This window comes from Xiphophorus maculatus, chromosome 7 (genome assembly GCF_002775205.1).
Source record: "Xiphophorus maculatus strain JP 163 A chromosome 7, X_maculatus-5.0-male, whole genome shotgun sequence".
Taxonomy (NCBI): domain Eukaryota; kingdom Metazoa; phylum Chordata; class Actinopteri; order Cyprinodontiformes; family Poeciliidae; genus Xiphophorus; species Xiphophorus maculatus.
In genome coordinates, this window is record NC_036449.1 from 24,363,146 (window position 1) to 24,386,761 (window position 23,616).

At 37.4% G+C, this 23,616-nt stretch overlaps 1 protein-coding gene across 1 annotated transcript in view; it reads right to left on the reverse strand.

Annotated features, from left to right (window-relative positions):
• LOC102230011 (fibronectin-like) overlaps nt 1-17,720 on the reverse strand; it is a 32,135-nt gene extending 14,415 nt beyond the window's left edge. Inside the window, exons 1-18 of the mRNA XM_005801227.3 lie at nt 17,420-17,720; nt 16,574-16,699; nt 15,419-15,553; nt 15,009-15,137; nt 14,653-14,790; nt 13,977-14,135; nt 12,782-12,979; nt 12,450-12,632; nt 12,110-12,286; nt 8,186-8,341; nt 7,959-8,087; nt 7,303-7,446; nt 3,147-3,268; nt 2,860-3,028; nt 2,550-2,735; nt 2,327-2,455; nt 2,153-2,242; nt 1,078-1,272 (exon numbers count right to left, since the gene is read on the reverse strand). Coding sequence (XP_005801284.1) covers nt 1,078-1,272; nt 2,153-2,242; nt 2,327-2,455; nt 2,550-2,735; nt 2,860-3,028; nt 3,147-3,268; nt 7,303-7,446; nt 7,959-8,087; nt 8,186-8,341; nt 12,110-12,286; nt 12,450-12,632; nt 12,782-12,979; nt 13,977-14,135; nt 14,653-14,790; nt 15,009-15,137; nt 15,419-15,553; nt 16,574-16,699; nt 17,420-17,543 — 2,689 coding nt within the window. The 5' untranslated portion in view covers nt 17,544-17,720. The remainder of the gene's footprint in view (nt 1-1,077; nt 1,273-2,152; nt 2,243-2,326; nt 2,456-2,549; nt 2,736-2,859; nt 3,029-3,146; nt 3,269-7,302; nt 7,447-7,958; nt 8,088-8,185; nt 8,342-12,109; nt 12,287-12,449; nt 12,633-12,781; nt 12,980-13,976; nt 14,136-14,652; nt 14,791-15,008; nt 15,138-15,418; nt 15,554-16,573; nt 16,700-17,419) is intronic.
• Between the last annotated feature and the right edge of the window lie 5,896 nt (nt 17,721-23,616).

Consider the following 23,616-nt stretch of genomic DNA (forward strand, 5'->3'; position numbering starts at 1 on the left):
TGTGAATTAGAAAAACCAAAAAAAATGTTTTTGCATTTCCCAATCACATAAAACCCTGCTGGTCTATTTCTTAAAACAAACCATTTGCAGTTTTCCAAATCAACTAACACTTGTGCAGTGACACAGTGAGTCTAAACCCTTAGCTTTAGATGTACTATTTGTCGTAGAACATTTCACTAATGGTTTCACTAAAACAAGTTGCAACACTGGTGAATTTGCACAAGCTAAATGATTTAAATTCTTGTTCCATACATGATATCACACTCTCTCAACTAGGTCAAGGATTCTCAGTGCATCACACATACAAGCATTTTCAAACTTCTTCAACATCTGGTCCAAATGCATGTTCAACTTGGCAGACTGGAAAGTTTTACACAAATCCATTGAAGCTGAACAACCATGGAACAGCTGTGAACTCAGTGCCTTCTCTTTGCATTTTAAAACTCTTCCCAAGTCATGTCCTGACCTTAATACTTTACAAAATAAATAAAAAAACAGCCACTAAACAGACCACAGAATAGACTGCAGATTGATCCAAGAGCAATAAATCACATTTACAGTTTTTTAGACTCCCCTCTGTGTATACACAGGAAAGACAACATTCCTTCACAGTTAAGCATTTTTGGAAACGTCACACTAACTTGTGTTGAAAAAGAAAGATTAACAATTTTCACCATAGTAAATTCATTTAAAATACTCAATGTGTGGTAAGGACTTTCAGTGACCATTTGTAGAGAAATTAGGACTAACATCGGTATTGGCCAATGCCAGTCAGTTTTAAACACTTCAGTATCAGTCCCACAACTAAAACTAACCTTATATTACTAGTATTTCTATCTTGTTGCAATTATCAACCATTAGAACATTATTATGATATTAATATTGGCCAAAATCTTCATAATGGTGGATCCCTAACAAATGCTGAAATGGAATTTAATTGATTGATGCATATTTGGAGGGTCTTCGACCCATTTCATTTACAATTACACAACAATCTCATTTTTCACATATAGAGTGATTTCTAGCTGTCTTTTAAACAATAATTTTAAAATTGGTAATACATCGTGTTTTCTTAACCTGGCAGTGGTTCCCCAGTAGTGTTGACTTGAACAAAGAGAGGTTCACTCTCCAAACTGTCTTCCACAGCATAGATGCTGATGTTGTAGGAGATTCCTGGCAGGAGGTCACTCAGCGTCACAGACGTCGCAGTATCAGGAAGGGTCAGCTCTGTGCTTTCACCCTCCTCTGATGGCATAAACACGACACGATATCCTGCAAATAAAAATAATATAGTTGATTTATGGTAAGAAAACTGACCCACAGAAAAGTACTAGACTCAATGAGGTTTCAAGATGTACTGCAGTCTTAAAACATCATGTTTAGTTTAAAACCATCACTATTGCAAATATATACATAGATCTTTCTTTTAAATACAATTTTTTAAAATTATCTTCTTGATCACAGTTTTCTGTTTTGCTTTCTATAAATATTTGGTACTGTTTGTAATTAAATCAAGATTCTCAAGATATTCACAGACTAATGCTTTTTTTTAAATTAGGATGCACTGAATTCATCTTGAAAGCTGGAGCTTGAATCTGTAAATGAAACCAGACCTAAGATGAGCACATTATAGTATAAAAACCAGCTGTATTGTTTCGGTGCCAACTGCTGGGATCAGCACAAGCCAATAACAAAATTTTTCTCTGTTTCATGTGTTTCATCGCTAAGGGAACATGAACACAAATAGAGCTTGAACTGTGCTATGAGTGCCTCTAGTTTAGAGAGATACTTACTATCAAAAGGGCTGATAAAACATATCTGCAGCTTTCATTGTTTATATTAAACAATCAGCCACACTGTGAGCTGAACTGAAAGACCTCAAAATTAAGTCAAATTTCAAAATCTATCTTCATTCTTGATGCATGTCTGGGAATTTGGAAATCTGTGTACAAATATACGGAATATCTGAGGCTGATCTTAAATAGTGAGAATGCCTATATGTGCCATTTGCTTATGTTTGAATCAAAATAAAAAGTGCAGGAAAACAGTTTAAATATTATTGTAGTCATATTGAAAGTCAATATTGTAAGATAAATGTTCTTAACATGTAATTCCATCAGAACCTCATAGAAACCCATGCCCTATAACATACCAGTGATGGGAGCCAGGGGTCTATCCCAACTGATCACAATGGAAGTATCTCCAACCTCCTCTACTTCATGCTCCTTTGGAGCATCAGGTGCTGAGTAATAAAAACAAATCCTTGACAACCTGATATATATAAGATCTGAAAAAGATGTCTTGCATGTTGCCTGACTCTACCCACCAGTTGTTTGTGAAGTAGTAAAAATGAGGTTAGTCTCTTCTCCCTCTGTGACCTCGTAGACGTTAACATTATATTTCCTCCCTGGCAGAAGCTCATTAATGTTTACTGAGGTGGCTGAACGGGGCAAATCTGAGGGGAGGGAAAAACATATGGCAGTGAATTAAACTGGATAACTCTACCTTGAAAGGGTTTTAATACAAACAAATTTTGTCATTCCACTTACCTAGGACAAAAGGTTGTCCAGTTCCTTGACCGTGTTCAATCAGCTCATACTCCACCCTGAAACCGGACACGGTGTCGGAGGCAGAAACCCAGGAGACAACGAAGCTGTTGGAGGTAATTTCTGTCACTGATTCGGAGAGCTCAACTATGGGGGGAGGAGGGGTGGCTTCTCCATATGATGGAATCACTAAAACAGAAGAAAAGACTTGTTTAAACATTATTGTGGCAAATGATAAATAGAAACTAAAGAAAAAAATGCTATGGAGTTTTACACATTCAGTTATCACTGAGATCCATCTCCTTTAACTCACATGATCCATAGGTAGTGGTGAAGTCGAAGCGCGTAATCTCTCTGTGTCCAAACCGAAGCACACTGATCAGCTGGCCCTCATATGTGATCCCGGGTTTGAGGCCAGAGATGGTGTAGGAGTTAAGATGACCAGGAATCGCAACCTCCATCCAGGGGCTAATTGTGTCTTTCTGTATTAGAGATATTTTAATCACAACCCCAAGTTAAATATATTTATACGTAATCAAGCCCATTAGGTTATGAAAGTTTATTTTTGTGATTTCCTTTGCTCAAATGGAAGAAACTCACCACTCTCCATTTCAGGATGTACTGGGTAACATGTGCTGATGATGGGGTGTTCCACTGGACAGGATGGGAATTTTGTTGGCCTCCAGACTCTGCAATGATTACCTGAACAGGACGATGGCCACCTGGGGTAGGAGGAGTGCACAGAGAGGTGTAAGCAGAACTGCTCTTGTTGTTAAAATACAAATCAAGAGGAATTACCAGCGACACATAGGTAAAAAAACAGTAACTTTATGTAATGCAGCTAAATCATATTAAGACATTAAAAAGGGGAAAATCTACTGTATAGTGGTATCAGTTAATGTCAAACACCAATCATTTTACTAGACTGCAGTCAACACAGAGTCAACCAGTGTGCAGCTGTGTTTTCCTGAACAAAAAAAAGTAGCAGGCTCCCGTGAGATTCCTGCACAGATTTCCATTCCTGGAGGAGAAAAAACTTCTGTCCCTCTTGTTCTACTTTATCTATTTGGAAACACAGATCAAATGAGAAGAATTATATCTAACAATTTACGATTTGAAAAAGGAGTATTTTTAAAGCTTGTTCCTAATTTTTTTTTTGACGCAATATCTTTACATCAGACTATTTAACTCATACCTTCTGAAGCTCATCAATCAACCATTATTCAACTATTATTCAACCTGTGATTATTTATAGCACTAAAACACATACATATTTCAGAAGTTCTTGGGGGAGGAAGTTTCCAGTTTATCTATGTCCAACTTGCATGTTAACTCTGCAAAGAATTGTTGAAAATCTATACCAGAAAGACATGTCAATATTCGTAGGCTTTTCAAAAATGAAGTTGTATAAGTATAATTCTTTTATTTAACTCATTGAGATTTAAAATCCTGATAATCTAAGGATGATCTGGACAATATCATCGGAAGCAGAAAAAATGTAAGAAGCTATTTATTAAATTCATTCAGGATGCTACTTCTAAAATAGAGACTTTATCAGATAACAGGAAGATCCTAATGTACAACTGTAAAATGTGCTGTATCTTGTCCTTTCTAACTTAAGTTTCAGGCTTACGCTAAGGATCAACATCCTCTAGGAAAAACACACAAAGATTGATGATAACAATTGCTAATGTTAACCACACTAAAGCGTTGCATAATATCCTGAAGACAGTCTACCATGTCAATTGTGTGATTCTGAATCAGTTTTCAGATACAAAAACATAGTAAAAGTCCACTCTCTCAAATGTCATATCAACTCTACTTTAAATTTATGGCCACATAGTTTTCAATCCTGTTAATCTCAAGTTTTGAAAATAAATCTGTAAGACTGGAGATAAGAACTAAGCCACAGCACTGATTGGTGTGTCTTTATTGCATAATTTAGTCTCTAAGTTCAAGCCAAACAGACCTAAACAGCATTTAACAGCTTTTCCAACAAGGAGAGCCTGTGGGAAAACCTTTTAATTGTTGGTCATTATTCCACCTGATAGCACTCTGGAAGGATTTGTGGTCTGCTTTCCAAAACAAATGGCAGACCCAGCTAAGTTGACAGAGGAACCAACTTGGTCAACTTGATATCCCATGATATCATGTTTCCTCTTTGGATATAAGAAATGAAACATGATATGAGAAGCAATTTCAAAACTGCAGCCATTATGAATAACTAAAAGGGTATCAACTTGCTTTTAATGCAAGCAGAAGTCATGTGTTCAACAGACTCCTGACATAAGCTGTACAGATACAATCTGGTAGCTTCTATAAAGAACTGGGGTTTTCTAACCATTTTTCCAAACAGCAGACCTGTAATAAAAGTTTTTGAGCAAGTGGCTTGGTTAACCAGATGCTGCTAGCAAATACACAAACCTCAAAAACAATCTGGGACCAATTACTGCCTATTACAGACCCACAAAGCCACTGGCCAGGGTAAGGGTTATGCAGAATCACATGGAGGACGGCCATTAAAACAGATGCTTGCTTGCAGCTGAGATACAAAATTTCAGGCACAGTTTCCCAGAGTTGCTTGTTGTGCACACCTTTGTAGTGCACAAAGATACACTCTTTGCATCTTCACTATCCTCCTGTAGACAAAACATTCACCCTTGATATTCAGGCGGATGAACAGCGTGCAATGATAAGGAGGCAGTAAAAGGAAGCGTTAACGGAAGTCATCCTGATAATAAAAAAATGGTTTGAAGATTAAAACCACCAGAGGCACGAAGAGAGGAACAGATAAAAATCAGCAGAACATTTTAAAGAAGATTGTATCAACCTGCTCAATTAGAGGCTTGTAAAAACTTGCAATGTGAAATAAGAAAAACTACAACTTTGGCTTCTTTTTTTTTTTTTTACCTTTTACAGTGTTTTGCTTTCTAAAGCGACCAACTTACGGTCTGGAAATCTTGCTGCCTTTAAATCTGCCCATGCTGTATTTTCCTTTGTAGCACACACACACACACACATACACACACACAAAAAAAAACCCACACACAGCACAAATTTACAGATGGTTGCTATTATGGCCACTTGTGACAGAGAAGTGGCTTACATTTTGCATTTGCCTTCAACCTGTTTCAGCAAACAAGTAAATGTAATATTTCTTCACTTAAGACCCAATAATTTAAATCTGAATTTGCTTCTTCAACTTTTACTACTTTGTGTGGTATTTCCATTTTACTCACACTTTTGGAACAATTTTGTATATCTAAAAGAATAAATCTATACAACAAAACAATCCAAGCATCTTCTTTTTTACTGTCAGGAAATATGTATGATAACATGGACAAAGCTACCCAAACACTGAGAAAAATGTTAGAAATGTAAGAAATCAAACCACGAAAAAGACACTCTAAACTGAACTGTGATACTTGAGATTCAATGTTATGTGACTCCTGAACAAATGTGTCGATATTGAAGATTTGAGGGTACCACGTGTGGTGTGGTTATATCCAGAGTCATGGACTGGGGCGTTTTAGTACAGCTGTGGCAACAACACAGGCATTGAACCACATGCTGGCAGGAACAAAAGCTCAAAGTAGGGGAGTGTACTTGTAAAAGAGGAAATGACACCCCCCTCCTATAACTGTCTGCTTCACATCAAAGTCAAGGGGTTCATATTCAAGGTGGCTGAGACAAACATTTTTTCTGTGTTAGAGTTCAGTTTGCGAATCTGGAAAAGAATTGTGCTAAAGGTGACTTGGGTAAAATTGTCTGATCTGTCCTAAACCATTTCAAGAATGACATCGAGACAAGTCAAAATAAGTAATTAATAAATTAATTGCATACAAATTTAAATGAGCTTGATCATTTCCATTAAGATGACTAGCATTTTTGAAGGCCAATTTTATGTGCAGAAACATCATGATCCCAAATAATATTTGGGATATTATTGGAGGAAACTGAAATATCTTCCAGTTCCAGTGTGGAACTGGAAGATAGTTTCTGTGTAAAACTATTTTTGGTTTATTGGTATTTGAGAGGGCGAACTTGCATTATTATGTCATTATTAATAAACCAGTTGAAAATAGTCTGAGACCAATATGATACATTTATCACAAGAATTTCTAAGAAAATTTATCTTCCAGCAACGCTTGTTATTATGACATGTCTTCATGCGTATGCATGTACGATTTGATGTTTTTCTACATTTTCATGTACTTCATGTCAGAGCATGCTTTACTGCAGATGTGCTATTGCAATTAAAAAACTAAAAGGTGAAAATGTCCGAGAGCAAAGAGCTACAACAGTGTATGTCTACACAAATGTAGCTGACAAGAGAGTGACAGCTGCCTCATGATGTAGCATGACATGTAGCAAACTAACCCACTTCACACCTATTCGTCAACTCAGCTTAGCAACACAAGCTGACACATCCTTAGAAACACAAAGCAACAGCAGCAGGTTGACTTTGAATTACAATGCACCCCCCATTGTCTGCATACATCACACCAAGTCAAACGAAAGCATCTCAGCATGTAAACATGAAAGCATTACGCGACAGAGGTAAGCGACAGAGGTAACTCCCATCTGACCGTCTTACTACTAAAGTTTAACCAAGTAGAAAATCCTTGCAAACATGACACACATTTGTCTTCACTGACGTCATCCCCACACAGCATCTGAAATACATTACAGAACTACAGTGTGTGTGATAAAGTGTGTAAAGCATAATTATAAGGCTTTGAGAGAAATATCTTACCGGGATATGACAGCTGGGGCTCGCATCCATGCTCCGCAACACCGTTGCCATAACAAATGCATTTATACATGACGCCTTGGATAACTTTGTCCCAAGACTCTCCAACCTGGTAGATAGTTCTTGTCTCTGGGTCCTGGCAATGGTCTGAGAGCAAAATAATAACAATCAGCAACCAAAGTAATGTTGACATCCTTTAGTTCTACAAAGAAAAACTGTATTCTAGTCTTTTGAAATGAACTTGGTACTTACTCAGTTTTTGATGCTGTTGCATTGCCTCAGTTTATTTATTTATTTATTCCACTCAACTCTGATTTATTCATTTTATGATTTAATCTGTATAAATTAACAAATGGCAGCAGACTGAAAAGATAATAATAAAAAGATTCCCTAAAAATGTTATCAACTGAAAACTTGACATACACTGGATCGCTGGACTTTCCATGTTGCTGGATTTAACTTTCAGATGCTCCTCATTTACTATCCTGTCAATGTTCCTCTTTTTTCCAGTGGACAGTCACTGAGCACTATGACAAGGTATGTCTTTAAGAATTCCTTTGTTGCTATTTTGAAACCAGTTATGTCCACCATGTTGACTTATTTATTAATTTATTAGGTAGCAAGTTGCAGAACCTGAAACATTAAAGTACTAAACCCACCAATTGCGTCACACTTCCAGCGACCGCGGCCCTGTCCAAAGCAGGTGCAGTTCATCATGTATCCTTCTTCATGCTCTTTGGTGAAAGTCTGGTTAACCTCGTAGGTCACACCATCCACAAGACAATGCTCTGCAGCAAAGATAAGCAGTAAATTGACGTAACCAAACACTTTTCAATGTGTTTTTTGTTTGTAACTATGTCCATTCAGAAGGTGAACTGACCCTTACCTTTAAGCTGGGAGTAAGCGATACAGCTCCATTCCCCTCTCCCATTGCCGACACAGGTACAACGCATCATGTGACCTAGGACATCATGTCTCTTGTCCCACTGGTCACCTACGCGGTACATCAGCCCCTCGCTTGTTGTGCACACTTCTTCATTTGCTAAAACACCCAAATAGCACAAAATACAAAATCAATCCATATCTTCAAAGATCTTCAGTAAATATCACGGGAAATATCACCCCATAATTATCACAAAGAGTGATGTAAATACAACAGTAATAAAAATGCCTTGGCACAGAAAGGAAAATTTGATTAAAAGTTAGAAACAGCTGTCTTGTCTTATCACGTGTGACTGACTGTGTGTGTTCACCACATGGGTTCGGTTAATTAATAGAGTGAGTGTCAGAGAGAAAGTTTCCAAGTGTGGCTACAACAAGCAGCGACCTGCCCTTAGGTGTGTGAGTCCAAAACTGTGTTATTAAAATGAAGTTGGAGGCACATTGGCTTTATTTCAGTTATATTGTGGATCCTAGATAAAAGAAGGAAAACATAATTACATAATTACATAACACAAGAATTACTGAAGGAGAACAAAGCGTTCATTGTTGAAACTTACTAATTGATCACATGTTTAATTTCTTTGCAGCAGGGGAAAGAGCAGACAGAAATTAAATAAGGATATTAATGAGCTTGCCCTGCCCGGACCAATTTGCAGAGAGATGTTTTATATGGCAGTAATGTCATCAATATTACTATATGATGACTCATCATGCAGCAATGAAGCCCCTGATGGGTAAATAAAAATAATAAAGAAAACAAACTCCAAAGAGAAAAAGTGCTTTTAGAAAATTAAATAGACCAAGTTTGTAGAATTCATAGCATTTCAACTTCTTCTGGCTATTTACATAGGTATACCTCAGTAATTTTTCACTAGCATATAAATTAACTTGGAGATGTAAAGAATATGGATTAAAGTTGCCAAAAAAATTTCTGGTGATATATCAAACATATTTTTGTACACAAAAGGTATTTTAATGTTCTCTGTGTTATGAATGAGAACATAACGTTTCACTAACTATATTTGACGTGAATAATAACCCAAACTCATTGCTATTCGTCTATTAAACCTCCCACGGTACAAGCGCGACACTCAGGAGGTCAGACAAAAAACATACCAAAAAAAACCTTGTAAACACGAGGTCAGTGCGACCTCACCAGACTGCGCACAGAGTGAAAACCTTGTGGGGACCCCATTTCCTAAGACTGAGGGATGGTCAAAAGCGCCAATTGGTTTGTTTTTTATACATTATCATTGTAAAAGCATAAACAGCTCTCTTTCAAATGTTGGGTTTTATGTATTAGAACCAGAACCACGAGAAGAAAAGTTCTGTTCTTTGAAAGATTAATAACTCTAAACCTAACTGTGTCTGTCCCAGCAGACTGTGCAATGCTCAGAGAAATTGCAAAAAAAAAAAGAGAGAAGAAAAAAAGGCTCCTTCTCAAACTCTACAGGTCTCAGTTAGCCTGTTAAATTTCAGGAGAAAAAAAATATTTCCAAAAAAACATCTAGTTCTAAGGAAAGAGCAGCAAAAGCTATAATTTCCTTTCTAAAACAAATCGGGCAGAATGCTTTAGGTTCAAAGTTTGAAAAGCATTTGAATGAACCTAAAAAGATTTGGAACAATGTCCTGTAGACAGATGGGACCAAGGTAGAAATGTGTAGTGAAAACCAAACATGATATTTCAACCATGATCTCCTCTGTGTACCAAAATGCTGCAAAGTCAAATGTGAGGCCATCTATGCAACAGTTAAAGCTTGGCTGAAGTTGGGTTATGCAAGCAATGACATAATGTACAAAGAAAAGAGAGCCAAAAGTCCTTCTAAATGATGAGACAACCTGGTAAAGTCATACAGAAAACATCTACAATCACTGCTAAAGATAGTTCCCTCACATATTAAACCCGAGATTGAATTTGTCCTTACCCAAAGACAAAATTCTCATTTTGTATTTATTTGTATTTAATGAACAACAATAGTGTAATATGTTTTGAAATTAAATAATTTAGAAATTAAAATTATAACAACTTAAGAGAAATTAAGAGTATCTGATCATTACCACTTATGAACCTGGTAATGATCAGATTATTCTCATTATATCCTTAAAAAATAGTGTCATACTTTACATCATATCTACTTCAGACAAAAGATCTTTTTTTAGTCTGAAACTTGACGGTTCTCCATACACAAAAGTTGTTCATTGCAAATAACTGTGAAAACAATGAAAACATTGAAAACAATGAAACATGAAAACATTTTTAATCCAAAACTCATTTGAAGAATCAGAAGACAACGTTGAACTCATATGCATTTTAAGGCACGAGCAACTACTTAGGTTAATTTAAATGACTTAGTTATCTGTTATCTGATACTGGCTCCTAATGCTGATGGTGACGTAGTTCCTGGCTTTGGGAGATAAAGCCCCTTCTATTCAACACTGCTATTCCAGTGCGAAACCTGAGAAGCAGATAAGACGAGCTTGAGGATTTAATCAAATAACGTTCTTCTCCTGAGTGATTAGAATGGGACAGAGAGTCATATAATGTAAATGACTGAATTTACATTATGGGATTGAGTCCTGGATGCTAAAAACACACCTGGCGACTGCTTTCTGGCTAGATCACAGGGGATTACCAAACCACCTTTAAAGAAGCTTGAGGAGAAAGCATGAACTCCTGGTAAGTCCAAACAACCCATTAACATCTCTAAATCCCTGTTTGTTTTGACAATGGCTCAAAAGTGGGTAATTCTAATGTGAAGACAGCCTGCTCCTTTCAGCAGAGGAATGGGTTTACCTCACACAAACAGCACAGACAATAGCCAAGGTGTTTAAACAGACACCCCTCACCAGCTGTTGTTAAAACTTGACAGGATAATTTTAACAACTTGGTGTCAGCCAAGAGGTGGTCCCATTAGTGAGAATTTCTAAAGGAACTTCACATCTGGATGGTGGAGATTTAAAATCCAGACATATCCACTAAACCTGTTTCGGGTCTGCTTAAATAATTTCTTCAGCACGGAAGGACCATTTGAACTATTTCATCTTTGCTATACGGAGTTTACCGTAGGTCACTGACCTAAAGTTGTCTGGAAGTTGCCTGAATTTTTGGATGCTAATTGGGGAAAAGTTCCACATTTAAACAGCGCCACCAAGACACCTTGAATCTGCTGTAATTGTCATGCGAGTCCACTATACGGCGCTGTGATTTTAGCAAGTCATCAAATCAATGCACTTTTCACCTTTAGCTTTCACCTCACTTGGAAAACATCCACCTCCGATGAACCATGTGCTCATGTACCACAAATGCATTCCTTATTAGAAGTTATGTTAAGCTGAACAGGCGAGGAGTGTTCCCAAAACGTTTCACTCCGAGACCCGGTTTCTCTGACCACTGGAGCCGTGTAAACATATAGCTAGGCACGGGTGACATCAATGTAAATTCTGCAATGTTGTTAGTATAGTATAAACGATTATATACCAGCCAGGATTCCACTCTAACATCACCCTGATAAGACGACTCAGTTTGGGTTGATGATAAAATTCACATGGGGCTGGGAGAGACAGGACAATTAGCAATGTCAATCAAGTTTGCTACCATCTGGAAGGAATCGTACTCTGCTACTTTAATTTGGTACCAATGCAAGATTTTGAGCCCAGATCAACCCGACAACTATTCATGAGGCAGAAAAAAATGGCTGCGTGGGCATTTGGGCAGACAACTTCTTTTTCACTCCAAAAAGTTGGGTACAAAATAGCCACAACCACAAAAGTATAAAAAGATGAATGGGTGAAATGGTTTGCACTCTCTAGTGATAATAAAACCCAAAAAACCAACCAATAAAATACCAATCCGGCTTGAACTACTTACCAGTCATTGGACAGAACCCAAACCGATGGTCTGCATCATAGTTTGTTGTTGTGCCACACCACTTCATGCCATCCCTTCGACCATCTGAGGTACAGTCAGTGTAGTTTCGGCCATTGTAGAGGAATGGAAACTGACACAGAGCCCCGTTGGAATTACCACCTCGTGTCATCAAGACCACTGATAAAGAAAAGGAAATCAGACATTTGAACTCCTGGAATTTATTCCCTACACTTGAATAAAATGTGATTCTTGTAAAGTTTGGGTATGAATGTAGAATGCAAACAATCTGACAAGAATTCCTTCCTATTGATAATTTCCACCTTTAATAAAAATTCCTCACCATTCTTCTCTGTACAGAAAGAATATTTCTGGTCTTTGTCAAAGTCAGAAGAAGTAGAACACCACAGCTGTCCATCGCTGCGGCCCTCAGAGGTGCAGGAATGGTACGTCTTCCCCTTGTGGACAAAAGGGAACACACAGGGAAGACCTCCGGAGTTTCCACCATACACTGGAGCTGGTCCATCTGGATGCCGACAAGAAAAGTAAAGTTACTCAAAGTTTGCTTTTGTCTTTTGAACATTATTTTTGATGTGTTTCAGTTGACAGAATGCCTCTCCTGGGTGGCACGAACAAAAATCTACCAAAAAAAGTCTGGAAAAGATCGTCTCTTACCCCACTGATCGCAGCTAACTCCATTTTCCATGCAGGTACAGATCATCTTTTTATTTCCCTGGTTCTTGATCCAGCGCTGTCCATTGAAGTACGTCAGTCCTGAGTCAGTCTTGCAGGGTCCCTCCAAGAGAAGCTCCGGTACAACGACAGGGTGGTAGACCACAGGCTGCATGTTGGTTACCACATGAGAGCCAGTGCCTGTAACACAACGTGTGACTCAAATTAGATGTCGTGTAAAGAATATCAGCTTTGCTCAAACAGAAACTACTGCATGATGTGGCATAATGGAATATGTGGCGCATTTCTGCTTTACACAAAAGTTTAAAAAAATGTCATTACTAATTTCTGTTCAAAATTATAAACCTTAATTTTTGCATTCGATATTTGCCTACAAAAAAGACAATGGTTATTTGTAAGGCAGAGCAACATTTCATAGAAACTAGCCAGTTTGAGTGAAATTCAAAAATTATTTAGAACTTCTTACATTTTGATCAGTAAACTTTACAAACTGATTGGACTTTGGCGAGTAAATCGCATAAATTCTACTCAGAATTTAACAGTGAAGTAAAATACATGTAAATAGTAACACTAAATTTACTGGCTAACATCTAAAAGTGAGCAAACCAAAACAAGAACATTTTGATACATCTGGATAGAATTAAAAAAGAAAATTATTAACCGTATTTTGTAATCACTATTGAAGATTAAGGTGAGGACTCTTTACTTAACCCACAAGATGAAAAAAATGCTCAAAACTTGTTTGATGTCTTTTGGCCACACTTGAAAGTCAAGAATACGCACACTAAAAGAATTCACAGAAAAAAAATGAACAATTATCTCAGATAAAAGTGATAAATCGCTGCTCATTCTTTTGGTTTTTACCGACATCGTATCACAACAACCACATTTTTCTACATCACTCTTCATAATCGCTTCAATGAGAGCCTTTTCCTCTTCCCATCGTTCCCATGTGTATTTTTCTCACAACATCCCCCACTTCCCACACACAATCTTCTCATCTCATGAGGTAATGATCTTAGGTTCAAAGATACGTCATTCTCACTTCGTCACTTGGACAGTTAGCACCTCATATCTCTCACTCCTTATAACATCTGTCTTTGGTAGAAATTCTTCTCCACGTGGAGTTTAGGGGGTACAGGGACAAAAAGTAAACATGGACATGATCAGTTCTCACCCAGGCTAGTGGTGTGAAGTGAGGCATGTCGTTCACACTTCATCTCCCCACGGCCGTTCCCGTTGCAGATACACTGGAGCTGGTGGCCTTTAGGATCTATCTTGGTCCATCTATCTCCAACACGGTATGAGGCCCGAGTGTCCTGATCATTACAGCGATCTAGAAGAAAGAACTTTAATTAGTATGGAAGTGATAAAAACTACAAAACTAAATATGGTGCAAGTCTGGAAGTAAGAAATGCTGTGAACTAATGACCTCCAGTCAATAAAAAAGTCTTTATTGCCACCCAAAATTCCTGCATGTAATAACAAGCTAATAATCTATAAAATCTATCATCAACTGTTGCATCAGACAGCATAATTTGGGATAAATGTGACTGTTTAAAATGATGAGACAGCTGTAGAACATTTTCTCTTTTTGAACATTTCTGTCGTACTGATATATTTCATAAACAGCTCACCGGAAATACCGGTACCTAGCAAAGTCTTTTTCACTCAGTACAAGCATCTACACTGAAGAGTGTAATTTCCATTATGACCCAGTTGCATTTCCGCATGGTACATTTACTGTTCCTAACAAAATTTCTCTTTTACATTTCTGGTTTCAACCTTAATTTACAATGATTAAGGTTAGCTACCGGGAAAGAAAACACAGAGGAAGTAAGATAAATAATTACTTCTGGATGTGCATGTGATCAGTCCATTTCCCTCTCCCAGACAGATGCAGTCGATTATCATCCACCCCTGGTACTGCTTCTCCCACTTCTCCCCAACAACGTAGGATGTTCCAACCGCCTGATCAACACAACGCTCAGCTGCAAAATGAAAAATCATCTTTAGATTTTTTTTTTCCCAACTTGCTAGTGTCCCAGTATCAACATTCAGAACAGCCCTAAAATAACGTTAATAATGTGAATAGCATTCAACTTTTTGGCAGAAATAAATAATCCAAAGTCAGACAATTCTAGCAAACTAATTCAAAGTTTCCTAGCTTTATAGACTAAATAATCAGTTAGCTATCTGAATGACTCACCAACAGGTTTACAGGTCCATTCTCCCTTCCCGTTACCCAGACAGACACACTCCAGCATGTAGCCTCCTTCATGAGGTCTCCTCCAGGTGTCTCCGATCTTATGGGAGGCGCCACCATCATGACAGCGATCTGGTTAGACAGAGAGAAAAGAGTAGATTTAAAGATTGTCTGCATGTCTGTGTAAATGTAGTAAAGAAGAGGCACAGGAAATTATATAACTCAAACATTTGCACCATTATCTAACCCTTCAGCTAACTGCAAGCAGCTGCATGGAAGCTGCTTTTAATCAGCTATAAGGAATACAGAGTTTTAGAAGTTTACTGCAGTCAGTCTGGCACACGGTGGCAGGAAAAAAGAACTACCCACCAAGCAGAGAGGTTGTGTGTAGAACCACAAATAACAACACATACTTGCAATGGTGCAACTGATTCTGCCTTTTCCAGATCCAATACACGTGCAGTCCCAGGTCATGCCATCCTTTGAGCTCTCGAAGGTTTCTCCCACGCTGTAGAACTTCTGGCCGAGTTTGTCGTAGCACCTTTCCTCTGTCATAGGTAAAATAATAAGCAAAATAGTTTTGAAGTTAGTTGGAAAAATTATACAAACATTTCAGGCAATGACAAACTTCCAGTGATTTTACTAAATTTTCAAATCATAGACCAACACCAAGTAGTGCATAATTGTGAAGAAAAAGGAAAATTGTATTTGATTTTCTAAATTTTTGACAACTAAAACTAGACAAATGTGCTATTTATCTTCAGTTATTTATTTTTAAGTCTCAAATTATCATTTAAATCTAGGAATATTCTAACGCATGAATAGGTTTTGTTCTAAACTATTCTATTACACTATATTTATGGTATTTGTCCTGCTGGAAGTTGCCATTTCTTTTATAACCTCTACCAACCTTTCTTTCAACTGCACTCTGACCAGCTTCTCCGGTCCCCACAGCATGATGCTGTCACTACCATGTTTCACCACTGGGATGGTGTGCTAAGGATGATGTTCAGCAGTGTCTTTCCCCCAAATGTATACGCTTCACATGTAGGCCAAAAAGTTCCCTTTTGGTGAACGCACCTTCTTTTGTATAGTGTTTGGAAGCTGCAAACAGATCTTGTTGATTTCATCAGAGGCTTTCTTCTAGCCACTTTCTTTTTGAGACAGATTTGTGGAGTACAAAACTAACAATTGTCAACATAGGTGGGCAGTCATGCCTTGTTAGTTTTATGTTCCCATTTTCAGGCCCCGCCCACATGAGGGCATTTCCAGAAATGTTTTTGTCCACATGGAAGAACAAAGAATAGCACAAAACACTAATTTTACTCCCCTAGATTTGTAAGTGGCCCGGAGAATGGAGTTCTGCACAAACTATAATTAAGTTATACACAGATAAACCGTTAAGTTTGGTAAGTCAAGAATTAAATTGGTTGCAGTGCATTTTATTTAGGCCTATCAGAGTAGAGGGAGCAGAACACAAATGCATGCCACACTAATCCAATTTTTGTACATAAAACAAACAAAAAAAAAAACATACATATGGGTACTGTAACAGCATACAAGCTAACCTTCTGGTTTGCTTCTGCACTTAATCCCAGCAACTCCTTGGCAGGTACAGATCAGGGTGCCACTCAAATAAGGACGCTCCCACTGGTCGTTTACATTATATGACTGACCGTTCTCTATGCAGCCATCTGAGCAGAGAGGAGAGAAACAGATAAGACAAAGAAAATAGTACAAAACACTGGTAAAGACTTAGGGAGCAATACCATTCCTGGACAGTGTTTTCTTTTTACCCACAGCTTCACACACAGATCACTATCTCTGATTACACAACCAGCCAAACTCTTTTTTGTATCAGAATAACTGATGTCTAGATTAAACATTCAGATACCAGAATGAAACTCTGCCCTTTATGTTTTTGAACATAATCCAGCAGTGGTAACAAGGCTTCAAAGGGACTTCTAAACTGTCATAAATCATTTGCACAGGGTGGAGAAGAATAGTCATCCTCTTTTTCTCCCCCACCAGGAACATTCTTTGTACAGAGCTCCCTATTTCCAGAGCAATTATCTTTTCCCCCTTTAATCCACTTTACAAAGTCTTCTTTTAATTTTGTGTGAACTTGGATAGTTTCAGGTTTCATATGAACGAAGATGATGTAGGACTTGAGCTAAATGTTAATCCGGTAACCTAGAGAGCAGAGGCTGGTGAAGGCAATTAGTGCTTGATGTCATCATTAGGCAGATAACATTAAATGCAACCGCATCAACACATACGCGTCATCAGATCAGCTAAACTAATTTATAGATTCAAAGAAAAATATTTTGATAACGGTAAAAAGTCAAAAAGTACCCAAAAGTAATTAAGGGATATCAATTTAGAAAACAAAGGAGAAGATAAAACCATTTTACCTGGAGAGACCGAGGAGGCGCGATACAGCTGCGGGTTATTGAGCGTCCCCTGGGGCATGGAGTGCACCGCGCTCCCGATGCACAGAGCGACCAGCACCCCGGCTATGGTGCTGTGACCGGACATTTTGTTTGAAATCAAACCCACTCGGGTGCTGCAGGACGAGGGCCACAGGTGCTCCCAGTGAGATTTTCAGTCTGTGATTACTTCTCCGCCGCTTTGGGGTTTCCAGCACCTCTCCACTTTCTGCAGCTCTCCAACCTCCCCCGTCTGTCTGCGACCCCTGAGTGGAGATTCCCTCTGTGCTGGGAGTGATTTATCTGGGCATGGCTTAGTTTCAGACGGCGGAGGGAGGTCCGACAACGTGAGAGACGACCCACGCAGCGTGTAACAGAAGCAGAAAATCTTCTCAAACAAGCCCCTTTCTCAATTCCCTTCTGAATTCTGGGTGCTCCTTTTGCATCTGGCACGCAAAACGAAGTATTATACAATGCCCACGCTACAATGTAATCCGGAAAATGGTCCGTTTTAGAGGTTTTTAAAATATGGAAAGCATCCCTAACCCTCAAAATAATAACTTTATTCTCAGTGTAACTAATATATAGAACACACAGCTTGAACTTTTCTGTGTTTTGCCTTGTTTATGTGTCAGACTAACTCAAAATAGCGCATAACTGTGAAGGAGAAAGAACACCTTTCGTTTTTCCAAAAGTGGTGCAAGTTGTGTTCAGTGCCCCTTGCCTCGATGCCTCGAAATAAAGAGTTTAGTGAAAGTTTGTTTGTTAAAGAACATTAGTGACTTAGTCCCCTTCCAGCAAGGCTATAAATACAACCTAAACATAGAATCAGAACTTAAATGGAAACCATTTTTTTCTATTAGAAGGGCCCAATCAAAGTCCAGTTCTACATCCATTTGGGAATATGTAGAAAAAGCGGAAAACTGATATTTGCATACATTACCAGTGCATTTAAAAGAGCTTAAGTTACTTTGAAAAGAAGAATGGACCAAACAAAATGTGTTCACTAAATGTGAAAAAATGTAAGAAACATATTTTTCAAAATGCATATAGATATAATAGCAATAAAGAGAGTACTTTCATTTGTAAGAACTCAGAAATACGTGTAATTTCTGTCCACTTCCTAGTTACACTTGTACAATGTTAGTCTATAACAGAAAATCCAAATAAAATACACTGCAGTTTATGGTTTTAATGTTACACAATGGGAAAAGGTGTGGTATGAATACTTTTACAAGGCACTGTATTTAGGTGTTTGTGCAGCACGGTAAGACATTGATGCAGTTCTCCACACATATTGGCCGTCACTTTTACACACTCAGGAGCAGTGGTCTGCAGAAATTAGGTCACATGGCGTCACTGCCTGGAAACTCTCCAGTTGTCTAACGTTTCAGTGCCTGGAACGTTTATGCATGACCAGGTGTTTTATTGTAATGATTTTTCAGTAATTTAAGCTGTTCTGCATTTGTAATCTGGAAATCCAAGATTCAGTGTTTACGTTTTACTGTCTCTTTTTCAGGCTCTCCCATTGCTATGTGTTCAACAATTTTAAATACATTCATATTTAGTTTACCACATGAATTAAGATTAAAAGAAATCTATGAGGAAACAAGCAGATTACATCTATACTCTTTTACAATTTGATGTATTAAATGACTATAAATCTTCTCTATTAAATATTTGGGATAAACCAACTTTCCTAAAATGTTTGTAATCCTTTGTGCATATTTTTCAACTCAATCAATATTTATAATTGTGATCTGCAGGTATGTATGATGCAGTTACAGCAATAAAACCCACTCACTCATGAAAGTCCATCAATGTTAAACATAATCCTGTTTGACTTAAATGTTATTTAATGTTTTGTGACCATTAGAATCCTCAATAAATCAATTCTATGATCTATGAATGATGTAAAATTAATTCAGGTTTAATTTATTTTTTACTTTGTTTTTAATGAAGTAAGACACACATTGACCTTTGACATATAGTTCATGTTTAAAACCCATTAATAGTGTGAGATAACCCTGATAGAAATTAAAAACTGCTAATTTCCTCTGCCATGTCATGAGCTCAACTATTACAGCAGTGAAATGGATTAATCTGCAGTCAGCTGCTACATGAAGCCAATCAATCTGTAGGGAAAATGTGAGAAAATACTCTCTAACTACTGTGTTATGTGTTATGGAGTAAAGAAACAAATCCATAGCATGCATGGAAACATTATTGAGGTTTTATTCTGCAATCATTTGTGACATCTGTCTTAACACTTCATTCTATTTACCACTTGCCTCGCAACAGTATTTGTGTATTTGATTATAGAGAAATCTATATATCTGAGAATAAAGACTGTCTATTGTAAATTTGTTCATACAAGGAAAATGTTGCCTGTCATGCAGTTTTTCTATACTACATGTTCAGGTTTGGCTGTTTCTATACATAATTTACAAAGAAATTACCAACTAAAGCTGATGTGTCTTTAAGACAGATGTGGATGATATCACAGTTGGCTGGAAGGGCCAAATATGCGCTTTAGACAGTTGCTGTTGTCAATCCTCTGAATCTGCAACACTGCACATCATAAAACACAGTAAAACAGAACTATTTAATCAATGTTCAGTTTGTCTGTGTAAGCAAAGACAGAATAATTACAGCATTTTTTATTTGTTACAACAGCATAAACTCTCAAATCTGTGCATTTTACAGTTTACACTTTGGTCCATGTGAAGCTCTAAAGCGTCCTTGTGTCTTGTATTTTTCATATGTTCCAACTGTTTCAACACACCTGAATCAAATGAAGTCATCTGCAGTACTTGATTACATACAGAGGAGACAATTCAGGTGTTAATTAGGCGGTAGTAGGTGACATCATGGAAACATGTAGGATACTGGATTTTGAGCGCTAAAGTTGACCACTAACGTCTAGACGGGTTTTTATGTAAACTGCCAAGATGTGCAATTTGGAGATGTGTGTGCTTCTCCTCATCTGGGAGTGTAATTTCATTGGGACTGCACTTTTGATAGTTTTTAAAATGTCTGTAATGTCTGACAAAAAAAGGAAACACATTTCTTATGTCAGAACAGTCATATTCCTTTGTTCTTTCCCCGACTTTTACATCGTTGATGTGAGGCGTGTCACAATTCCGCTCCAGAAGAAGCAAGATGCAATAAATCCAGACACAAACAATGGCTGAAGGAAGTGGGGATTACAACGAAAATAAATTATGAAAGAAGTCTGTTAGTGAAGCGCATCACATCACAATCCCACCACTCCTGGTTTTAACTGTTCACCCAAACAAATTTCTCTACAGAAGTTGCATTCAGTGCAACACAAAAGATGATTGCTATTAGTTTTTCTGATGTCTCTTTCTTTGTCTTGCTTCTTTCTTTGTCACTTCCCATTGCTCAACAACTTGATTATTGATCAATAAATGGCAGCATCCATTATTACTTCCTTAACAGTGCTCTGCTGTGTAACATCTACGTTTTTCTTCTGCACATCCAGGTCAGTTTGGGGTCAGAAAAAGTCTGATGCGAAAATATATTGTATTTCAGCAAACAATTGGAATTGAGCATCAAGACCTGCTGTGTGAAAGAAACCCAAGCATAGCATGTTTTTTTTATTTTTTGCAAGTAGGGATTAATTGTTTCAATTTGCTAAAATCGTTGCTATTAGACTAATATTAGCAACCCATGCTCACAACAGCTGCATTGCCTAAAGCAAGCCAGTAGATGGACCTGTCATGTGAATACACGTTTAACCAGAAATTAATTGCATTATGAATGTAGAGATGTTGTTAGTCCATCTGCTGTGTCTTCAGCAGACGGACATTATAAGTAAGCAATGACAGTGGTATCTTTCAACTTAAAATTTTGAATTCAGATATTTAAAAATAAATTATTTAAAAATAAATTTTATCAAACGAAAACAACATGCACATTTAAAAAAAAATAGTAGTCAGATAATCGTGTCAATACACTGCATTGAGATAGTTACACTTTGTATTGCAATGTGATTTTTCTGAAGTGAGGTCAGCTTTTGGAAGCTATTAGCAATCCAAATTAAAGTTTGGATTACACTGTGGTGTAGCTGCTTCCAGTTCTCTTTAGGCTTTTTTATTGAAAGATTATCTTTCTTAATTCATTCAAAGCATTGAAAATGGAAACAAAACATGGCAATTCCCCCCCCCCCCCCCCCCCCACTATATCCTTTCTCCCTTACTCGAGTGGTACAGACTACATTCATTTTTGTGGTTTCCCTCTGTTAACCATGCCAACTACTGCAGAGCAGTGACCAACGATGATGAAGCTGCTAATCCCTGTTTAAAGACTTTATTGTGCAACCTAAGTGCCTGATGTGGCTTCTTGTATACATATACAAGCATTCTTATTGTTGACTGGAATAAATTAAAGTGGACATTTTCCATTTAAAGTGAATCAGACATGATCAAAATGGAAATTAGACCAAAGATTTTCATTATACAACATGGAAACATTAGAACAACAAGCTTAGAGAAGGTACAGACAGTGTTTTGCTAGACACGTTATACATTTTGAAACTATTTTAAACATGTTGATAAATTTCTCAGACAGCTGAAAAAGTATTGTTTGCAAGAGAAGAAAAGAGGAACTTGTTTGGTTGAGATGAATAATGCTAAAGCATTTGGGCAAGGAGTGGAAAGTCAGAGAGAATTGAGAAATTTAGGTGGAGCAAGTTCACTACTGATTTATCAAAATCATGCTGTATGTTTGTGTGTTAAAGGTGATGCAAGGAATGAGGCATGACATGATGTTCTGCATGATTCCTGATGCATTTTTCTCAAATCCTCCTGTTTATAGTGCTCTTGCGCAGTCGTGAGCTGAATATTTTTCATCAAACAAAGAACATCGTCAGCATTGAGGATCAGTGATGAGTTTATACCCACATTTTCGTTGTTTCTGTAAATTACTTTGTACAAATTAAACTGATCTCAGAACTAAATATTGTCAAATTTCTAAAATAATGCCCAAAGTCATTTTTTGAGTTTGGAAAAAAAAAGAAAAAGATAAACACCACTTCTTTCTTTACAAAAGATGTTTTAGAAAAAAAAATTACTTTTGCCTAAAAGTGACTTAGGCCATTATTTTAGGAAGGTGACATATAGTTGAGGTAGGTCTTTGAAAATTTCACCTCACATTTCCAAAATGCTTTTTTTGTAAAAATATTGATGTCTTAGTCCAACAGCTACCTTGACCTATAACCCCAAACGCATCAGAGAGGGCAACATCAATGGCAAATTGTGATTGCGCTTCAAAAAGCGCTACACTATTTTTGTTGTTTTGCTTTATTTTCTGCTAACCTTGTGTGGAGATTTTTGGGCATGACCTCCATGTTTAGCACCACTTCCATGTCTGGGGGGATTTTTTGTTTATCTTAATACCCCAATAATTGAGAACAGATGCATCAAAATAGCACTATAATTTATCTTTTTCTTCCTTGAATGCTGATTTTGGACAGGAGAGCAAAGAGGATGATGAGTAAGATGAATTGTGGATAAACCAATAAAATATCTTTGCTTGTAAAGTTGAATGAAATTTTCAAAGCTCAAATGTTGTTGAGTCTGTATTTGCCAGACCTATTGGATATCTACAGATCTTGTTTCTACACTAGTCCAGACCATTTGTTCTTGGAGCACAATACAACCTACTTATCTTGTTTGAAAAAAGAACTCATACAAAAAGAAAAAATGTCTCTTATCCTCTCCTGTTTTCACTCCCGGCTTTGCCTTTGGCTCTTTTACCTCTATCGTCACCGCTTCATGTCCTCCAGGGAGATAAGGTCACAGTCTGAAGAAAGATGAAGTGATAAGAAGAGCAGCCTCAACACTTGTATTCTGAATAGTTCTATCTGTCTCCAAATCTCATGACCTAAAATGTTTCACTAAAGTTGAGTAAGTGAAGTAACTGCCTTGTGTTTGTTGAATCAGTTGCTCGAGGCAATTTATTCATGCCTTAAAATGTTGGCTATCCAGAAGCACGGAGCTGTTTTTTCTTGCATGTTGTTAGAAACTAAACCCTGCCTGCAGGCTATATTGTGTTTTCCTCATTTTCTGAGACAAGTTTCATTATGACCAGTTTTTATTGTTCTTGATTTTGATTAAATGTTTGATTATATCACATCTCATTGTACATTTTCTCCACTT